The following is a 20,358-nucleotide window of genomic DNA, read 5'->3' on the forward strand; positions in this document are numbered from 1 at the left end:
AGGGTCCTCTGTTGCACATGTAGCCGTAAGGCCCCTGTTTAGAAGCTGCCACCCTCCACGCTGTGTGGCTCCCGGCAGATGGCCTTGGGTGGTGATGTTTGCAAAATGTTTCCCTGATTGAGCTCGTTTTGGGTGGCACTGAACCGATTCAGCGCTGCCAAAGGACGTTGCCAAAGTCTTCTGGGCGTAAAAAAATAAAATAATGTCCTGTTGACTGAGTGACGATGTGTTCCTGGGAGGCGCAGACGATGTTGCAGCTTGCATCTTAACTCGGAGGTCTTTCTCTTTTTATTTTGAGAAGGTTACAATGTCCTTAACTGTTCATACACTTTTCGAATTTACAAGAGTGGGTCCGAGGGTCCCGTCTTACTCCTTCTACACGGCGGAGGCCATTCTGCCCTTTCCTGGGCTGTGTTTACCGTAAGTGAACAGCTGATTGCACGTCTTTTCCTGTGGTTAATATTTCGTTGTTTACGGAGCCCCTTCTGCTTGCGAGGCGCCTTTACAGAATAAACCCGGAAAACGTCCTTCGGGATGAGAATCCATGTTGCGGCTTGATGGCCGCAAGCAAATGCGTTGTGGCTTTCCAGCACAATTGCTGCCTTGTTTTTAAAGGCTACGACGGAGAGCAGGGCACCTGCTGTGAATGTAGAAGCATCTCCAGTGAGAAGGAGCTCTGGTTGCAGGGCTGGCAATAGGACTTGAAGAGAAAACCATACATGCTAAAGACACCGCAGTCTCCATTAACCTTTATTCCAAGGAGGCAAGATTGTTGAACCCCCTGGAATCTTACCACTCTGTGTTGGTGTGTAACACTATACAGAGACACACACATGAACTCCTCTCCGTCCAGGCAAGCATAGAGGCATTATTGCGCTTTCAGGAGGCTTCCAGTCAGGCAGGAACACAGAATCCCACCCTTTTAACTCTGCGCTGCATGAAAAAGACTTTTCTTCAGTTTGTCCTGCTTCTTCCAATATTGATCTTCGTAGTGAGGGGCATATTTTTTTCTGACTAAGCACCGGGAAGAACTTTGTGAGGGCAAGAGCTGTTTGGCAGTGGAACAGGCCCCCTTTGAAGGTGGAAGGCTCTCCTTCGTTGGTGGTCTAATAATAATAATAATAATAATAATAATAATAATAATAATAATAATAATAATAATATATTATTTGTACCGTCCCCATCTGGCTGGGTATCCTCAGCCACTCTGGGCGGCCTCCAACAGAAGGCCAAAAATGCACTAAAACATCAGCCATTAAAAGCTTCCCAAAACAGGGCTGCCTTCAGATGTCTTCTGAACGTCATATATTTGAATTGAATTTATTACAGTCCCAGGCCAGACTCACATACCGTACTAAACAAATCAGAAACACAGTACTGTAAAATTAAGTTTAAATTAACGATCAATATAATGATAAACAATACAATTATGGCAGTGGTTAAAACGTCATATAGTTGTTTATTTCTTTGACAACTGATGGGGGGGGGCGTTCCACAGGGTGGGCGCCACTACCAAGAAGGCCCTCTGCCTGGTTCCCTGTAACTTGGCTTCTCACAATGAGGGAACCGCCAGAAGACCCTCAGAGCCGGACCTCCGTGTCCGGGCTGAACGATGGGGGTGGAGACGCTCCTTCAGGTCTACTGGGCCGAAGCCGTTTAGGGCTTTAAAGGTCAGCGCCAACACTTTGAATTGTGCTCGGAAACGTACTGGGAGCCAGTGTAGGTCTTTCAAGACCAGTGTTATGTGGTCTCGGCTGCAGACCCCAGTCACCGGTAGCTGCAGTTTCCGAGCCAGCTTCAAAGGTATCCCCATGTAGACCGCGTTGCAGTAGACCAAGCAGGAGGTAACAGAGATTCGGTGATCACCTTTCAGGGATTCTGCAGCTGTGATTCCTGCATTGCAGGGGGTTGGACTAGATGACCCTAGCGCCCCTTTTTCCAACTCTACAATTCTATAAGCTGCTGCTGCTGCCAGTTAAGCTATCCCTGTTTTCCCCCCTAACCTAGTGTCCTCATTTGTTTTCTAACTACAACTCCCATCAGCCCCAGCCAGAAGGGTCCCAGGTCAGGGAAGTCTAGGGTACATGGACCAATGGCCTCACTCTCCCCTGTATCTCCTAGTAGAGCTAGGAGAGACTTGTCCTAAACTCTGGACAGCTGCTGCCAACCAGGGTAGGCAATACAGCTCTCAATGGAACAATGACCTGACTTGGTTGCAGGCGGCTTCCTGTTTGCTTGGACCACTGATGGAAGCAGAACATTGCATGGGAAATCCGATTCAGCATGGCATCCGAACTGGCTTAAGGCAGCAACCCTGGGTCCACTTTACCTGGGTAGCAAGCCGCATTGCCCTGCGCGAGATTGTCTTCTGAGCAGACATGCCTCAGTTTTCGCTGCTACCGACTTGCAGAAATTCCCTCAACCCAGCCCCTGTTTGCCCTTCCTTGGATTCCTGCAGCCCAATAAATTAAAATACAGTGGTGCCTCGCAAGACGAAAAGAATCCGTTCTGTGATTCTCTTCGTCTAGCGGTTTTTTCGTCTTGCGAAGCAAGCCCATTGACGGATTAGCGCTTTTAGCGGCTCTTAGCGGCTTATCAGCTTATCGGATCAGCTGATAAGCGGCTTAGCGGCTTAGAAAAAGGGGGGGGAACCGCAGGAACTCGCAAGACATTGTCGTCTTGCGAAGCAAGCCCATAGGAGATTCGTTTTGCGAAGCACCTCCAAAACGGAAAACTCTTTCGTCTAGCGAGTTTTCCGTCTTGCAAGGCATTCGTCTTGCGGGGCACCACTGTAAGGGGAACCTGGATCCTTCCAGGGGCTGTTGGACTCCAACTCCCATCAGCCCCAGCCAACATGGCCTGTGGAATGATGGGAGTTGGAGTCCAGCTATATCCACAGGGCCACAGGCTCCCCATCCCTGGCTTAAAAGTTGGAGGGCATAATGGGTTCTGCAATTGCAGGCATCCCTTGTCTCCTTGGCTCTTGGGAGCCTTTTCAACAGGCATTCTCTGCCGCTGCCGGGTGCGCCTGGTTTTTTGCCACCCAGTCGATTTTCCTGGAACAAAAGGCCTATTTTTAAAACCCTTGGAGCCTCAATGCCGCTTAATCACTGCAATTCCAAAAATATGTTATTTATCTGGCAGGAACAAATCACGAAGCGTCATCGTCTTTGCAGCAGGGCTCTTGTTTTTCATAAGTGTGCCTGGTGCAAATCCCACCCCACCCCCCTTATTTTGGGAAACACTGGAGCTTTTTCCCTATTTCCACCATTCCGACTGAGAGTTCACACATCTCCCCACCCAGTGCAAAGGAAACTTCGATCCTGCACACTATAGGATGCAATTGCTGTACTGGGTTCAGGTCTAAGGAGGAGCTGGCATGCAGATGGTTGTCTTCAGTAAATGCCACGAGTTGAAAGTTACAGAATTGTAGAGTCAGAAGGGACTTCCAGAGTCATCTAGTCCAACCCCCTTCAATGCGGGAATCTCAGCTAGATCATCCATGGCAGATGGCCGTCCAACCTCTGCTTAGAAACCTCCATGAAGAGACGAGTCCGCTGTCAAACAGCTCCTACCCGCAGAAAGATCTTCCTCCTTTTTAGTTGTTTGGATTTGTAAGCAGTCAGGAAAGAAGGAGGGGCAGTTTTTGGATCAGCCCCAACCATCCTCTTGTACTGATCTCCACTGGATCACTCACCCAGTAGATCACGATCCCCTTATTTCTGCCTGCATCCCTAATAGTTGGACCATGGGTAAGCAAACTAAGGCCCAGTTACCTTCTAAATCTGGGCTGCGGACGGTCCGGGAATCAGCGTGTTTTTACATGAGTAGAATGTGTCCTTTTATTTAAATTCATCTCTGGGTTATTTGTGGGGCCTGCCTGGTGTTTTTACATGAGTAGAATGTGTGCTTTTATTTAAAATAGGTTATTTCTGGGGCATAGGAATTCGTTCATATTTCCCTCCCTCCCCCCAAAAAAATAGTCTGGCCCCCCACAAGGTCTGAGGGACAGTGGACTGGCCCCCTACTGAAAAGGTTTGCTAACCCTGACATTTTGTTGTGCCTACTTGTTTCCAAAATCTGTTAAATTAGTTGGCGTTTTCTCATGACTTTTTAACTCTATGTAATTGCATAGAGAGGTTTTCTTTCTGACAAAAATGGTTAAGCAGTACATATTGTTAAAATAAGTAAAATAAATGTTAAGACCTTCACACCAGGAGCTTTATAAATTTACTGGCGTTCCACTGGAGCCGCAGACCGTGGCATTTCCAGTATGGCGTATTGGTGGGAGTGTCAGGTTCAAATTCCCACTTGGCCGTGAAGCTCACTGAAGGGGACAACGACCTTGGGCCGGTTCACTGCCTCTCAGCCTACCTACCTCATTGCGTTGTTGTGGGTATTAAATGAGGAGGGGGAGAAGACCCACGTACGCCACCTGGGAGGGGGGAGGTGGGGCCGAAATGGCGATGAACAAAATGTCTTCAACACAGAATTCGGTTTTGGAAGCACCTCGGCTTTCGGATTTCATTTTTCATCCGGTTTCTAGCCCGTCTAATCCTGGCTGAACCTGTTGAAATCTCTGAAGCAGAGGGGTCTGGGTGGCGTCTGTAGCGCTCTGAGAGCCATGCTTTCGTATCCCCCTTTTTTTACAGCTCCCCCTGAGTAGTGCGAGCAGCTAAAAAACAATAAAGGTAAAGGGACCCCTGACCATTAGGTCCAGTTGTGACCGACTCTGGGGTTGCAGCACTCATCTCGCTTTACTGGCCGAGGGAGCTGGCGTACAGATTCCGGGTCATGTGGCCAGCATGACTAAGCCACTTCTGGGGAACCAGAGAAGCGCACGGAAACGCCGTTTACCTTCCCGCCAGAGCGGTACCTATTTATCTACTTGCACTTTGACGTGCTTTTGAACTGCTAGGTTGGCAGGAGCTGGGACTGAACAACAGGAGCTCACCCCGTTGCGGGGATTCGAACCGCCGAACTTCTGATTGGCAAGCCCAAGAGGCTCTGTGGTTTAACCCACAGCGCCACCCGGCAGCTAAAACCTGCAGAATAAATTATTCCAAACAGGAGGGGACACGCATTGCAGGGGGTTGCACAATTCTACAATTCTATGACCCCTATGTTTACTTGCATGAGTTTAGCCTGGTCTGCAGAATTCATTTCCCCCCTGCTCTGGGAATGTGGGTCACCTTGTCCCGATTTCAGCCTTTTCTTCTTTAAGTGGGTCGCCTTGTCCCCATTGCACAGCCCCCCCCCTTCCACTACTTAAAAGACCGGAGGCCCTCCGAGAGACTTGGCCTTCTCCCAGTCCCACTGTTTCCCCACTCTCTCCCCCAACCCCCTGAGCTTCATTCATATTCCTGGTGGGGCCTCCTTGCTACTTGCTCCAAGCTGCCTGCCCTCTTTGTCCGAGGCCAGTCAATGGGACCAGAGCGCTCCCTCTGGCCGTCAGCCCTTTCCCTTCCCAGTGGGGAAGTAAGGTGTTTGTGCGTGGCTTTCCAAACTGGCCACATTGCAAACTGACAGATGCCACCATTACAAGAAAAAAACTGCTCCTTTTCCCTTGCGGGGTACCCAAGAGTCCTTATGTAGGTTCTCCATTGGTAAGAGAAAATAGGCCAACCAGAGAATATTGAGAAGCTAAGCAGCTAGTAGGCCTGATCTTTATTAAACTGTTGCAACAGGGTCCCTACTCACCACATGCAGGAGGGAATAGGAACCCAGAACCACGGTGTGCAAGCCCTTATATAGACTTTTGAAATCGCCACCCTGTAGCTCAAGGCCACCCCAAAAAACATAATACGTACATCACAGAAGGAGGCTGGTTTACAGCAGAAAACCCATCTGCCAGGATACCCGATAATGGTCACTGATTGCTTTTACCAGGGCAGCCTGTGCATTCTTTGGTGATGGTAAATACTCAGTTCCTAAATCCAGGTCACAAGCTCACCCTATTCATACACAGATACACCCTTAAGACAGGATTTGTGAGCAAAGAGACAATGGGGAGGTTTTCCCATATCCTTCCTCCTTGCAGAGGAAAATTTGAGGTCAATTTGGGAGAGTCAAAATGGTTTTAGGACTGTGGTTTTCCTGTACTGTTTCAGACAGGTGGTTTATATATTTATGTATGTGTCTGCCTGGTACATTTATGAACATTTATTTTATATATGATGATTCCCATCATCCCTGACCACTGGTCCTGTTAGCTAATTCTCATAACGCCACGTAATATTCGTTCCTCGCTTGCAAGGAACCGATCCTCTGGAACTCCCTGCCCATCGATATTAAGCATGCCTTCGCTATGCTGTTTACAGCACCTTCCAAAAAATCTATTATTGTTCAGGCAAGTTTCCCCGGCATGTAATTTTGACAAGTGCTTCAACATGTATCATAGAATTGTAGAGTTGGAAGGGACCTCACAGTTCTAGGCAGGGATGTGTGGGTGTACTTTTACTTACATTTTGACTTTTTAAGGTCAGCTTAATGCCTGATCTTTTTATAATCATTATTTTGAGTGGATAGTTCATATTGTGCTATCTATAAATAAAATTAAATTTTCTGTTTTTCAATCTAAAATATTTATTTAAGCAACCTTAAAATTTCAGGACTTCCCTCCTTCTCTTTCCATGGTTCATTTTGCATAACATAAATCCCTGCATATTTTATATAAACCTTTCAGTATTCCATTACTACATCCATCAAAACTTATTTACACCGTTGAATTTATCTGAATGCTGCCAGCGTTTTCAAATGTACACAATTCCCCCCCCCCATATAGTTAATAAACGTTTTCCAGTCTTCTCTAAACGTATGTTCTTCTTCTCTTATTCTGTATCTGCAAGCTACGCATATTCTACCAGTTTAAGTTGCCATTTTTCTTTGGTTGGGACCTCTCTCATTTTACATTTTGGGGCTAACAAAACACAGGTCACAGCAGTGGCATACATTAATATCCTTTTTTGACACCTGGGAATTTCCACCTGAATTATCCTCAAAGAAAGGGCTCTGTTTTTTGTTGTTGTTTTTTGGAAAAGTGCTTTTAAACATCCCCCCCCCAATGCATTATAAATTATTTCCCAGTAGTTCATATTGTACTACCCTACAGGTATTGGTGATTAAGCCGTATGTAAGCCCTGTTAAATAAAACGGATAAATGAAATCTTTTCCTTCCTTGCAGTCTGCCATCATCAGCCGTGTCCAGTGCCGGATCGTGGCTTTGGATCTGAGAGGACATGGTAAGGAATCCTTTCAGAAATAAAAGGCGACTCTTTTTTTGGTACTGCTGTGGGTTTTTCTCTCCGCAGCCAACCACCCCCTCTACTCCCTGACCTTAAATATAAATGGCAGTTCTCTCCGAAGGATTCATTAAAAGATTCTATCGGGCCATCGAGCCCCACCTAGTGTGGTTAAATTATTTTAGTCCAAAAAGGTTTTACTCTGCCGTTCGCCCAAAAGGCTCTTGCGATTGCCAAGACACAGGTAGTCTTTTTTTTAATGCACACAACAATTCAATAAAACAAGTAGACATTAACATTGCAAAATGCAGGCAGCAGACTCAGCAACAGCTCAGTTGGTCAAAGGCTTTCCTAAATGGGAAGGTTCGGATCAGCCTTTGACAACAAGCCTGCCTTTTTGTGCACCGCTTTGAGGTTTTTGTTTTTGTTTAACTAATAAATAAAGTTAATAAAATAAATAAACTTAGCTCCTAGTTAAATTATGGAACTCCCATAGGAGGCACGTGTAATAAGAGTCAAAAGGGGTCTTTCTCCGGCCCTCTGGCAGAGCACAATTGAAAGCCCTTACCGGCTAGCTAAATGACAGAGACCAGACCAGAATTCTAGTGAAAAGCAAGCCTGATCTTTATTAAAAGCTGTTGCAACAGGGTGCTCCCCCCACATGCAGGAGAGAGGAGGAGGACCCAGAACAAAGGTGTGCCCGCCCTTATATAGACATTTTAAATTGCCCGCCCTGGAGTCCAAGAACATCCCTAGAAACATCATACCTACATCACAGAAGAGGCGGCCTACAACAGAAATCTGAGTGCGTTGTTTTTACCCTGTCTGCCAGGTTACTTGTTAATGGTCATTTGACTGGATTACCTGGGCAGCATGGCCAGTCTTTTGTAATGATAATACTTAATTCCTTAGCCAGGTCACAGACTCACCCTATTCACACCTTAAATGTGCCCTTAAGGCAGGATTTGTGAGGACAGAGAGAATGGGGAGGTTTCTGCATTTCCTTTTCCTTTGACCTTGTAGAAAATATTGGAGATGTCTGAAAGAGTCAAAATGGATCTAGGACTTTTTCTATGGGTTCCAGACATGTGGTTTATATGTTTATACATGTGTTTGCTTGGTACATTTATGAACGTTTATGATATATTTATAAGACCTAAAAATTCTTATGACACAGGGATGACCACCAAGCTGTTGTTGTTGTTTAGTCGTTTAGTCGTATCCGACTCTTCGTGACCCCCTGGACCAGAGCACGCCAGGCCCTCCTGTCTTCCACTGCCTCCCACAGTTTGGTCAAACTCATGCTGGTAGCTTCGAGAACACTGTCCCACCATCTCGTCCTCTGTCGTCCCCTTCTCCTTGTGCCCTCCATCTTTCCCAACATCAGGGTCTTTTCCAGAGAGTCTTCTCCTCTCATGAGGTGGCCAAAGTTTTGGAGCCTCAGCTTCAGGATCTGTCCTTCCAGTGAGCACTTGGGGCTGATTTCCTTCAGAATGGATAGGTTTGATCTTCTTGCAGTCCATGGGACTCTCAAGAGTCTCCTCCAGCACCACAATTCAAAAGCATAAATTCTTCGGCGATCAGCCTTCTTTATGGTCCAGCTCTCACTTCCATACATCACTACTGGGAAAACCAGAGCTATAACTAGATGGACCTTTGTTGGCAAGGTGATGTCTCTGCTTTTTAAGATGCTGACCACCAAACTACAGTGGTGCCTCACAAGACGAAATTAATCCGTTCCACGAGTCTCTTCGTCTTGCGGTTTTTTCGTCTTGCGAAGCACGGCCATTAGCGGCTTAGCGGCTATTAACGGCTTAGCGGCTATTAACGGCTTAGCGGCTTTAAGAAAAAGGAAACAAACTCGCAAGAACTCGCAAGACGTTTCGTCTTGCGAAGCAAGCCCATAGGGAAATTTGTCTGTGGAACGACTCAAAAAATGGAAAACTCTTTCGTCTTGCGCATTTTTCATCTTCCGAGGCATTCGTCTTGCGGGGCACCACTGTAAATGGCTTTAAAAGAGGATTAGGCAAATTTATGGAGGAAAGGAGAGCTATCGAGGGCTACAAGGACTAGCTATGCTCTGTCTCCACAGTTTGGGGGCAGCAGTGCTTCTGAACAGTGTTTGAAATTTGCCAGGCACATTTTGTGACCCAAGTGAAGATGCCCCGGGTACCAGGATGGCACCTGGTGTCTTTTCCACCTGGAGGTGCATGCCTGGGAATTCTTGGATCTTGGCTGTTTCCACACACTAGCAATCCTGCAGAATCCCGTCCATTGTATTTTATCTGCACAATCGGAATGAATTGTGAGGACGGCCTGCTGAGGGCCTGAAGGCCCCGGCCTTTGCCTCTCTCCATCTGGCCTGAGGCGGGGCCTGACAGGCTCTTAAGGACTGCTGCTGCTGCTCAGCAGAGAGGGCTGTTGTAAACAAAATCTGCCCTTTTTCCCTTATGGGGTATCCAAGAGCCCATATAGAGTCCTTACGTGGGTTCCCTATCGGTAGGAGAAAATAACAGAGGCCAACCAGAGAATATTGAGAAGCAAAGCAGCTAGTAAGCCTGATCTTTATTCAAGGAACTGTTGCAACAGGGTCCTCACCACACGCAGGAGGGAGGAGGAACCCAGAACAATGGCGCGCAAGGCCTTATAAAGACTTTTTAAATTCCCTGCCCTGGAGCTCAAGACCACCCCTCCATACATCATACATACATCACAGAAAGGGATGTAACCCAACCCCCCCCCCCAAACTGTCAGGAAAAAGCAGCAATGCGAAAGCCAGCTGCAAGGTGCTGGAATGCAAAACAGGATGTTGCTGTTTGGGACTGTACTATTGGAAAAAAAGGGGCAGTCTATTCACTGTACTGAGCACCGGATGTTAGCTCAGAGTGTCATCTGACCTGTACTGGAAGTACAGGGGTGGAGTTTCTTTCTCTACTGTTGGAGTCTTGAAAGTGCAGACACCTTTCTCTGTACTGCTGCAATGACAGAAATAAAGACATGTAAATAGATTTCTGTCTGTCTCTTTTCCCCTCCCTGAGGGAAGCAGGGAGGAGGGAGGAGTTGGTGTGTCCCTCTCATGCTGAGTGGGATCGCAGATAGAGACCTTGCCTGTATCCTGCCGGGAGATGCAGACGGGGAGGTCAGCCAGGATATCAGCCGAATGCCTGGAGAAAGGCAAGTTACCTCTGACCAAGGCTGAGAATCCGACATCATACCTACATCACAGAAAAGGCGGTCTACAACAGAAACTTGAATGTTGTTGTTTTTCCTGTCTGCCAGGTTATCTGATAATGCCTTATCTGATTGCCTTTCCTGGTAGTCTGGCGATTCCTTTGAAATGGGGATTACTAAATTCCTGTAACAAGGAAGGTTTTTTCACCTCCTCCCTCCTTGCAGAGAAACATTTGGTCAGTTTGGGAGTCTAAATGGTTTCAGAACTGTCTTCCTGTGCTTCTTCAGACATGTGGTTTATATATTTATGTTCGTGTTTGCTTGGTACATTTATGAACATTTATTATATACTTAAGACCTTAAAATTCTTATAACAGGGCTCCTCTTTTAAATTGTTTTAAATTTCTGTCTGTGTTGTTTTAAATGAGACCACCTTGGCTGTGAGCCCTGGAAGACCCGCACCCTGCCTTGCTGGCGCTTTCCTATCTGGCCTGGGAGAGCTGGACTGACTCCAGCTACAAAAGCTGAGGCTGTTGTACAGATTCTTGGGCTCGTGTATTTGTTCATGGGAGGTTGAGAGAGCTTCTTGCTGTTATTGATATTATTGTTGTATCTTTAGTTTTAGATCTTAAGATTTATGTGGAAATTGTTTCCATTTGGTTGTGTACTTTTTAATGTGCTTTATTTATTGTTTACGACTTCAGTAGTATTTGTAATTATGTAAATCTTGTTATGTTGTAAGCTGTCTTGAGTATTGTTTCAGTTATGGAAAGGCACTATACAAATGAAATGATGATGATGATGAATTTCAGGAACCAAAATGTCATATCGAGAGTCGTACTTAGAGGCTTTGTTAGACTAAAGCAGCATATGAATTTTGTCAAACGGATCAAGTAAAAGAAATCCGCTTTCCTTTGCAGGTGAGACGAAAGTTAGGAACCCAGAAGACCTCTCTGCAGAGACGATGTCCAAGTAGGTTGTTCCGTAGTCTAGTCTTGCTGTGCTTGGTTTTCTCAGCCGTATAAAGACAACCCATTCCGAGGTGCCCTTGATTTTGACGAGGACTTAAGAGTGAAGTTGGAAGCCCTGAGACTGGCCCTTAAGCATCCGTCAAAGCGATAAAACTCTCTCTGTGCTAAAAAGTGTCCTGGCTTTGGGCATTTGGCTGTCTGCCTAGCAGTTCGAAAGCACGCCAGTGCAAGTAGATAAATAGGTACTGCTTCGGCAGGAAGGTAAACGGTGTTTCCGTGCGCTGCTCTGGTTCGCCAGAAGCAGCTTAGTCATGCCGCCCACATGACCCGGAAGCTGTACGCCGGCTCCCTCGGCCAATAAAGCGAGATGAGCAGTGCAGCCCCAGAGTCAGCCACGACTGGATCTAATGGTCAGGGGTCCAAGCACGCCAGTGCAAGTAGATAAATAGTTATCACTCCGGTGGGAAGGTAAACAGCGTTTCTGTGTGCTCTGGTTTCTGTCACGGTGTACCGTTGCACCAGAAGCGGTTTAGTCCTGCTTGCCACATGACCTGGAAAGCTGTCTGTGGACAAACACCGGCTCCCTCGGCCCGAAAGCAAGATGAGAGCCGCAACCGCATAGTCGCCTTGGACTGGACGTAATCGTCCAGGGGTCCTTTATCTTTTACCTTACCTGGTCCTCAGCTGTAGCCCAACCGTTCTTGGGCCAGGCTCTTTGAAATTCGTTCATCTACCCACCCTGCAAATTTATTTTCTTGAGTCTCCAGATAGCTGCCTTGCGAAGGTGACAGAGTCCTTCACGCTGGCAGGGACATCTGACTCCTTGCAGGGCGGCCATCTGTGAAGCCACCAACAGCCACTTGCTCTGTTTTGGTGTAAAAGCAGCAGCTCTGCCCAGCACAGCAGTTTGCGGCGTTTGTGCGTCAGCACCGGGGTCTTGGAGAGATCCCTTCTGCAAAGACTTTCCCCCGATAGCGGCCTGGAGCGAGAGATTTTGACAAACGGCTGTTGCTAACTTGCTTGAAAAAAATAATCTAGCCTACCTTTCGTCCGAGCATCTTTCTGGACTAAATCTAGGCCTATTTTTTCCAAGGGCAAAGCGGGTTTTGTGTAAGTGAGACAAATGCAGTATCTTAAATCCAACTCCAGGTTTATAGGGAGACAAGGGTGCTTTTGCCAACTTTTTCCAAAAATCGGAACGGGAGAGGATGTTTGCACTTATCTATTATTTTTTGATTTACAGGCAACTCCCCATATGCACAAGGGGTTGCGTTCCATGTCATTGCACATTTTGTGGGAAATCGGAAATCCATTAAAAAAAGCCTGCAGGAACCCCATTCGGCCTTTTAGTGTTGTTTCAGTGTCGTCTTTATGACGTTTCTGGGTCACTTCTGGTTCAGTGTTGTGCCTCGGTCATGCCTAAAATGGGAGTTCTCTGTTCAGTGGTACCTTGGTTCTCAAACTTAATCTGTTCTGGAAGTCCATTTCAATACCAAAGTGTGAGGAGATCGCCTTCCAACTGTTCGCGGGTGTCGAGCTCCTGAGGAACGTGAGGGAAAGCTGCTGTGGTCCGTCTTCTCCCTCGGAAGCGTAGGTGCTCAGGGACGTTTAGCACCCCAGGACAGAAAATGTGGGTGCCCTCGATTGCCTCTCCCACCAGGCTCTGCTATGTCTCCGCCTTCGTGCAGGCTTTGGAAAATGACGGTCGTTTTTCGGTGACAATAAACAGGCCCTCGCTTCTTCCTCCTTGAAAGCAGCCAAACGAAAAAGAATTACAGTGGTATCTTGGTTCTTAAACTTAATCCGTTCCGGAAGTCCGTTCAAAAACCAAAGCGTTCCAAAACCAAGGCGCGCTTCCCCATAGAAAGTAATGCAATACGAATTAATCCGTTCCGGACTTTTAAAAACAACCCCTAAAACAGCAATTTAACATGAATTTTACTATCTAACGAGACCATTGACCCATAAAATGAAAGCAGTAATCAGTGTTCTGTACTATAAAATAAATAAGACAGTATCGTAGATGATAAAAGTTAAAATTAATTTCCCCCTTAACCTGCACTGATGATAGTCATTGTTTGGATGGGGGGCTTTTATCCATTTCCGCAATCACACAATCAATCAATCAGTCAATCAGTCAGTAGCTGAACTGGGTTCCACACAGTCATAAAAACAAATTAACCGGAAAAACCTCAAAAACCTCAAAAACAAAAACACAAAATAAATAGCAAAAACAAAAGCAGCAAACTTAATCCGTTCCGGAAGTCTGTTTGACTTTCGAAATGTTCGAAAACCAAGGTGTGGCTTCTGATTGGTGCAGGCGCCCCGGAAACAGTAGCCGACAGCCGCATTGGATGTTCGGCTTCTGAAAAACGTTTGAAAACACTTCTGGGTTTTCGGTGTTTGGGAACCAAGGCATTTGAGAACCAAGGGACCATTGTATTTGTATGCTAATTTATAGGAAAGAATCATTCATGGACCCTTAAGAGTCATCTACAGTGGTGCCCCGCAAGACGAAATTAATTCGTTCCGCAATTTTTGTCGTCTAGCGAATTTTTCGTCTTGCGAATCACGAAATCCCATAGGAATGCATTGAAAATCAATTAATGCGTTCCTATGGTCAAAAAAAGTCGAAACAAAGCCAAATTTGGTACAACAACAGTTTATTAACTGCTCTTTAAAGTCACACATACTGTAAAGAGCAGTTCAAAAATTGAAGGGAAAATAAATTAACTTTATAAACAAAACATGTCTTTGTTTTTAGACAAAGGAAACAAAGCCGCGAGACGTTTTCGTCTTGCGAAGCAAGCCCATAGGGAAATTTCGTCTTGCGAGGCAAATCGAAAACGGAAAAACCTTTCGTTTAGCGAGTTTTTTGTCTTGCGAGGCATTCGTCTTGCGAGGTACCACTGTAGTCCAGGGGTCTGCAACCCGCGGCTCCGGAGCCGCATGTGGCTCTTTTACACCTTTGCCACGGCTCCGGGGCGGATACTAGCGAGGGGAGGAGGCGCATTGTGCGCCCCGACACTCCCCACTGTGGCAGGCGCTGTACTGGCTGTGACGTCGCAGGGGGGTGCGTGCGTTAGTCACGCACCGTCCCGACGTCACCTTCCCGCCCGCTGTCAGATCGCGGCTCCGGAGATATATTTGTTTTAAAAGTCGCAATGGTTTTGCGGCTCCCAGGTTTTTTTTCCTTCGGAAACGGGTCCAAGTGGCTCTTTTTGTCTTAAAGGTTGCAGACCCCTGATCTAGTCTAACCCCCTGCAATGCAGGAATATGCAGGTGGGCCATACGGGAATCGAACCCACAACCTTGGCATTGCCAGTGCCTTGCTGCAAGCAGCTGAGCTGAAACGGTGGTGTAGCCTTTTCAGGCTTTGCCCTCGGGTGGGAAGAGCATTGCACCCGGGGAGAGGGAAATGGGAGTCAAACAGACACTCAAGGGATAATTTCAGAGAAAAAGCTTTATTTCTACCATCCGGGCTTGGTAGAAGAAGCTAGTGTGATAACTTCACAAACAAGCGCAAGTTTTTACAGCCATTGCACTGAGCATATATTCCCCTCCAGTTCCCTCCCCTTTCTCCCCCTTCTCAGGAGCCCTGCCTCTGAGCATGAACAGAACGCTCCTGTCTTGGGACTCCTGGCACCCTTCCCAGAAAAGGGGGTACAGAAACCAAGGGGTTTGAGAAGCCTTGTGTATCCAAGATTTGTTGCAACTGGATGAGATAAGACTCAGTTCCCAGGCCTGCTTATTCGTGCCATTGACAGAGCCTATTCATTAGCTTTTTGAAGCCTTCTTGTACTGATAAAAAAATAACCTTTTGCTTACGCAGCAGCATCTTGTGAGAAAGCAGAGAAAAGCAGAAGCTGTGGATTTTTTAGAAGAGAGAAAGGGGGAATTTGGTTTTGAGGCCTGGGGTGACTTCGGGCCCAGGTGGGGTCACCTGTCCGCACCTCCTTCATTGACTCCCAGCTTTTTCTTCAAGGAGCTCAAGGTGACATGCAAACCGTTGGCCAATCTAGTTCTGTGTCTCCAACACTGACTGGCAGCAGCTCCCCAGAGTTTCAGGCGCGCCTACTGGGAGAGGATTTCCGCTTGCAAAGCAGATGTTCTGTCTCTGAGCTCTGGCCCATGCAAGTAAATAAGGGATCACTCAGGGGCTTGAGCCGGAGACTCTTAATCTCGGGGTTGCGGGTTCGAGTGCCGCCTTAGGCAAAAGATCCCTGGTTTGCAGCGGGTTGGACTAGATGGCTCTCGGGGGTCCTTTCCTGTTTGACCATTCTGTGATTCCAAGCATTATCCTGTGTGCAAGGAAGGAGCAACTAGCTTGTGCCTTTCTTTTTTGCAGGGACGTCGGAAGCGTGGTGGAAGCCATGTACGGGGACCTCGCCCCGCCCATCATGCTGATTGGCCACAGCATGGGCGGGGCTATCGCCGTGCACACGGCAGCGTCCAACCTGGTGCCCAGTTTGCTGGGCCTCTGCATGATTGACGTAGTGGAAGGTAAGAGTCGGCGTCACTTGGCGCTTGTTCCCTCGGTTCCTTTCCTCTTACTCAGCCATTAGTCTTGCTGCCATTCAGAATTTATCTGAATGCTGCCAGTCTTTCCATATACAGTGGTGCCTCGCAAGACGAAAAGAATCCGTTCTGTGATTCTCTTCGTCTAGCGGTTTTTTCGTCTTGTGAAGCAAGCCCATTGAAGGATTAGCGGATTAGCGCTATTAGCGGCCTTTAGCGGCTTATCTGCTGATCGGATCAGCTGATAAGCGGTTTAGCGGCTTAGAAAAAGGGGGGGGGGAGGAAAAAAACCAGCAGGAACTCGCAAGACATTGTCGTCTTGCGATGCAAGCCCATAGGAAATTCGTTTTGCGAAGCACCTCCAAAACGGAAAACTCTTTCGTCTAGCGAGTTTTCCGTCTTGCAAGGCATTCGTCTTGCAGGGCACCACTGTATTCAATAAACATCTTCCAATCTTCTTTGGACGTACCATATTTTTTGCTCTATAGGACGCACTTTCCCCCCTCCAAAAATGAAGGGGAAATGTGTGTGCGTCCTATGGAGCGAATGCAGGCTTTCGCTGAAGCCTGGAGAGCGAGAGGTGTCGGTGCGCACCGACCCCTCTCGCTCTCCAGGGTTTCAGGAAGCTATCTGCAAGCCTTGGGAGCTCGGCGGGAGTGCCCACCGGGCTCCCAAGGCTTGCGGATAGCAGCCTGCATCCTGAAGCCTGGGGCGCGCTGAGCAGCGCGCCCCGGGCTTTGGGCAGATATCCACAAGCCTGGGGAGCCCGGCGGAAGTTCCTGCCGGGCTCCCCAGGCTTGCGGATAGCAGCCTCCAAACCCGATCTGGTTTGGAGGCTGGCGGTGGGGAAAGCAGCACTCCCCCCCCCCAGCCCCAAAGAGCAGGTCGAAAGGAACCCAAAGCTTCCAGAGCCCAGCGGGAAAATACGAAAAATACGGTATGTTCTTCTTGTTCTCTTATTCTATATGTTAGGTCTGCAAAGCAGCTCATATTCTGTTGGCTTTAGTTGCCATTCTTCTTTAGTTGGGACCTAGGCAGTTTTTCTATTTAAATCATGAGCCCTAGAAACTTTTTTTTGAAAAGCAAGTAAGTTTCTAGACCTCATGATTCAAAAGGAAACACTGCTATGGGGGTATAAGGATAGGGGGAGTATGAATGGGCACCCTTCATTTCATCCCAGTCACAGTTATGTAGGTTTGGATATCATCTCCTCTGTAAAACACTGGTTTGCTTCATGCCAGATTCTCCCCCTTTCTTGTTCATAGGCACAGCCATGGATGCCCTCAACAGCATGCAGAATTTCCTTCGGAGTCGCCCAAAGACATTCAAATCTCTGGAGAACGCCATCGAATGGAGGTAAAGGGGAAACTTTGCGCATCTTACGCAGCCCATCGCAAAGGGAGCCCATTTACAGCCCATTTACTAGGAAAGCAATTCATTCTCTCTCTTCAAAAATGAAGGGGAAATGTGTGTGCGTCCTATGGGGCGAATGCAGGCTTTCGCTGAAGCCTGGAGAGCAAGAGGGGTCGGTGCGTACCGACCCCTCTTGCTCTCCAGGCTTCAGGAGAGCCCCGTCGCCAGCCCCGCAAACTCGGGGGACAGCGGGAGAGGCGTGGCGCGCCTTTCCCGCTGTCCCCCAACTTGGCTAGAAGGCTGGCGGGGGGGGGGGAGAAGCCTGCTCCTCCCCGTCGCCAGCCCCGCAAACTCGGGGGACAGCGGGAGAGGCGCAGCGCGCCTTTCCCGCTGTCCCCCGACTTGGCTAGAAGGCTGGCGGGGGGGGGGAGAAGCCTGCTCCTCCCCGTCGCCAGCCCCGCAAACTCGGGGGACAGCGGGAGAAGGCTGGCGGAGGGCTTTCCCCTCCTCCAGCCCCGCAGGCTCCCAGAGCGATGCCAAAGCTGCATGCAGCTTCCACATGGCTCTGGGTCCCGTTCTGGGGGCTGGGGGAGGGGGAAGTTCCGCTTTCCCCGCCCCCAGCCCCACAAGCTCCCAGAGTGATGCCAAAGCTGCCAAAGCCCGAGCTTACTCAGCCCCGCGCCTGGGGGGGGGGAATAATTTTTTTTCCTTTCTTTCCCCCCACCCCCCAAAATCTAGGTGCGTCCTATGGGCCGGTGCGTCCTATAGGGCGAAAAATACGGTACTGATTTGGTTATACTATTAGAAATACACTGACATAATTATGAAATTATTGTGAGGTTTAACAAGTTACCTGTTTATATTTGGACAACTTTTCTGCTGTACTTTATTGGAAGGAGAAAAATAACCATTTCCTTAATAACAATTGAAACAATTTATTGAACTAAAACAATAACACTATGGCATATGTATCCATGTTTGTTAACTGATGTGGTTAATTAAAAAAAAACAAAAAACGGACAAACCTTAGACTGAGTTTTAGCAGACATGAAAAACTTAAAACAAATCCTTATTTCCTGAAGAATAGCCTTTGGACTATAATGTAACTTAAATAGAAAACGATCTTTAAAAAGATTTCCCCTCCAAACGCATTTTTTTAAAAATCCAATTTAAATCCAAAAAATAAAAAAAATTAAATAAAAATAAATAAATTGATTTTTATCCACCCTGGCGGTAACTAACCCTCATCTAATGGCTGTTTCCTTTTCTCTTTCTCTAGTGTAAAGAGCGGACAGATACGGAATCTTGAATCTGCCAGGGTTTCTATGGTTGGCCAAGTCAAACAGTAAGTCGTGCCTTCTTCAGTTGCCGTTTATCGTCTCTTTCTGCCCCGTTTTCGTACATGGATGTGTGAAATGGTGGCGGGAGCTTCTCATCATGGCTGCGACATTCCCGCAGGAACCGATCTTCTGGGGTTTGGATTGCAACTTAACAGTGTGTGTGCTCTCCGCAAAATCCCTCTGAGGAACCCCAGTCAGGTAGTTTAGATTTTTATTTTCTTTTGGGGGGTGTCTGTAGATAACATCAAAGGCAGCATAGGGTTATCAGCCACAGCAGAAGGAGCAAAAGCCGGTTGAAGTTAAATCCTTCGAAGACAGAGGTCCTCTGGCTGGGACGGGATAATATGGGATTGGGGGGGCAACTCCCATCTCTTGCGGGGGCGCAATTAGTGCCAGCACCGTTCGTTAAGAGTTTGGGTGTAATCTTTGACACCTCCCTTTCCATGGAGGTGCAGATTACAGCTATAACAAAGGCGACATTTTTCCATCTCCGCCAAGCTAAGCAGTTGGCTCCTTACCTCTCTTGCCCTGACCTAGCCACTGTGATCCACGCGACGGTCACCTCCAGACTGGATTACTGTAACTCGCTCTACATGGGGCTCCCCTTGAGACTGACCCAGAAACTCCAGCGGGTGCAGAATGCCGCGGTGAGACTCCTTACGGGGTCCTCGCTGCGAGATCACATTCACCCGGTGCTATACCAGCTGCACTGGCTCCCAGTGGAGTACAGGATCAGGTTTAAGGTGCTGGTTTTAACCTTTAAAGCCCTATACGGCCTAGGACCCTCGTAGCTACGGGACTGCCTCTCCTGGTATGTCCCACGGAGGAACTTACGGTCTTCAAATAAAAACATCATGAAGGTCCCAGGCCACAGAGAAGTTAGGCTGGCCTCAACTAGAGCCAGGGCTTTTTCGGCTGTGGCTCCGATCTGGTAGAACGCTCTGTCCCAAGAGACTAGGGCCCTGCGGGACTTGACATCTTTCCGCAGGGCCTGCAAGACAGAGCTGTTCCACCAGGCCTTTGGTCAGGGCACAGCCTGACTCCCTCCTTTGGCAATCTTCACAGAACTCCATCCCAATGGTTGCCATCAATTTGATTTGAAGTAATTTTTTAATGAAATGATTTTAGAATGTTGTATTATTTTATTGTTGTTAGCCGCCCTGAGCCCGGCTTCGGCTGGGGAGGGCAGGATATAAATAAAAAATTATTATTATTTATTATTATTATGCGGGCATTGTTTTTAAAAGGCACAGCCAAAAAATACTTTAACAATACATACAATTCTGACTCGGAAAATGCCTCCCCTTTGCCGGACAGCCGGGCGCTGTGACTTTTCCTGAAGCGTAGTAGGAATATTGGGGGAGGGGGGCTTGAAAGCCCTGTTTTGAGTGGGGCCACATTGCGGTCTTCCAAATCCAAACCTTTATCTTTAAATACTTCCATGCCCCTTAATCCCTGTTTACCCATTCTGGGAGAAATTTCCCTTGGGGTTTCAAGTACAGAGGCTCACAACACTTATCCAGTCGTTCAGACTTTATTCAGTAATGCTTTAGAGGATAGAGACCAGAGAATCTGTGAGATCTTTGCATTATGATGCACTCTATACAGTGGTGCCTCGCAAGACGAAAAGAATCCGTTCTGTGATTCTCTTCGTCTAGCGGTTTTTTCGTCTTGCGAAGCAAGCCCATTGATGGATTAGCGGATTAGCGCTATTAGCAGCGCTTAGCGGATTAGCGGATCAGCTGATAAGCGTCTTAGCGGCTT

The 20,358-nt window shown here is 47.6% G+C and overlaps 1 protein-coding gene across 1 annotated transcript in view; it reads left to right on the forward strand.

Annotated features, from left to right (window-relative positions):
* The window catches only part of PPME1 (protein phosphatase methylesterase 1), a gene marked incomplete at its 3' end in the record, with an annotated part of 43,037 nt that overhangs the window by 4,452 nt on the left and 18,227 nt on the right, over positions 1–20,358 (forward strand). The window contains exons 3-8 of the mRNA XM_081197520.1: positions 328–420; positions 7,184–7,241; positions 11,333–11,384; positions 15,732–15,886; positions 17,167–17,257; positions 18,534–18,599. Of these exons, the coding sequence (XP_081053646.1) occupies positions 328–420; positions 7,184–7,241; positions 11,333–11,384; positions 15,732–15,886; positions 17,167–17,257; positions 18,534–18,599 (515 nt within the window). The remainder of the gene's footprint in view (positions 1–327; positions 421–7,183; positions 7,242–11,332; positions 11,385–15,731; positions 15,887–17,166; positions 17,258–18,533; positions 18,600–20,358) is intronic.

Source organism: Podarcis bocagei, assembly GCF_964188305.1.
Source record: "Podarcis bocagei genome assembly, chromosome: 6".
Lineage (NCBI taxonomy): Eukaryota > Metazoa > Chordata > Lepidosauria > Squamata > Lacertidae > Podarcis > Podarcis bocagei.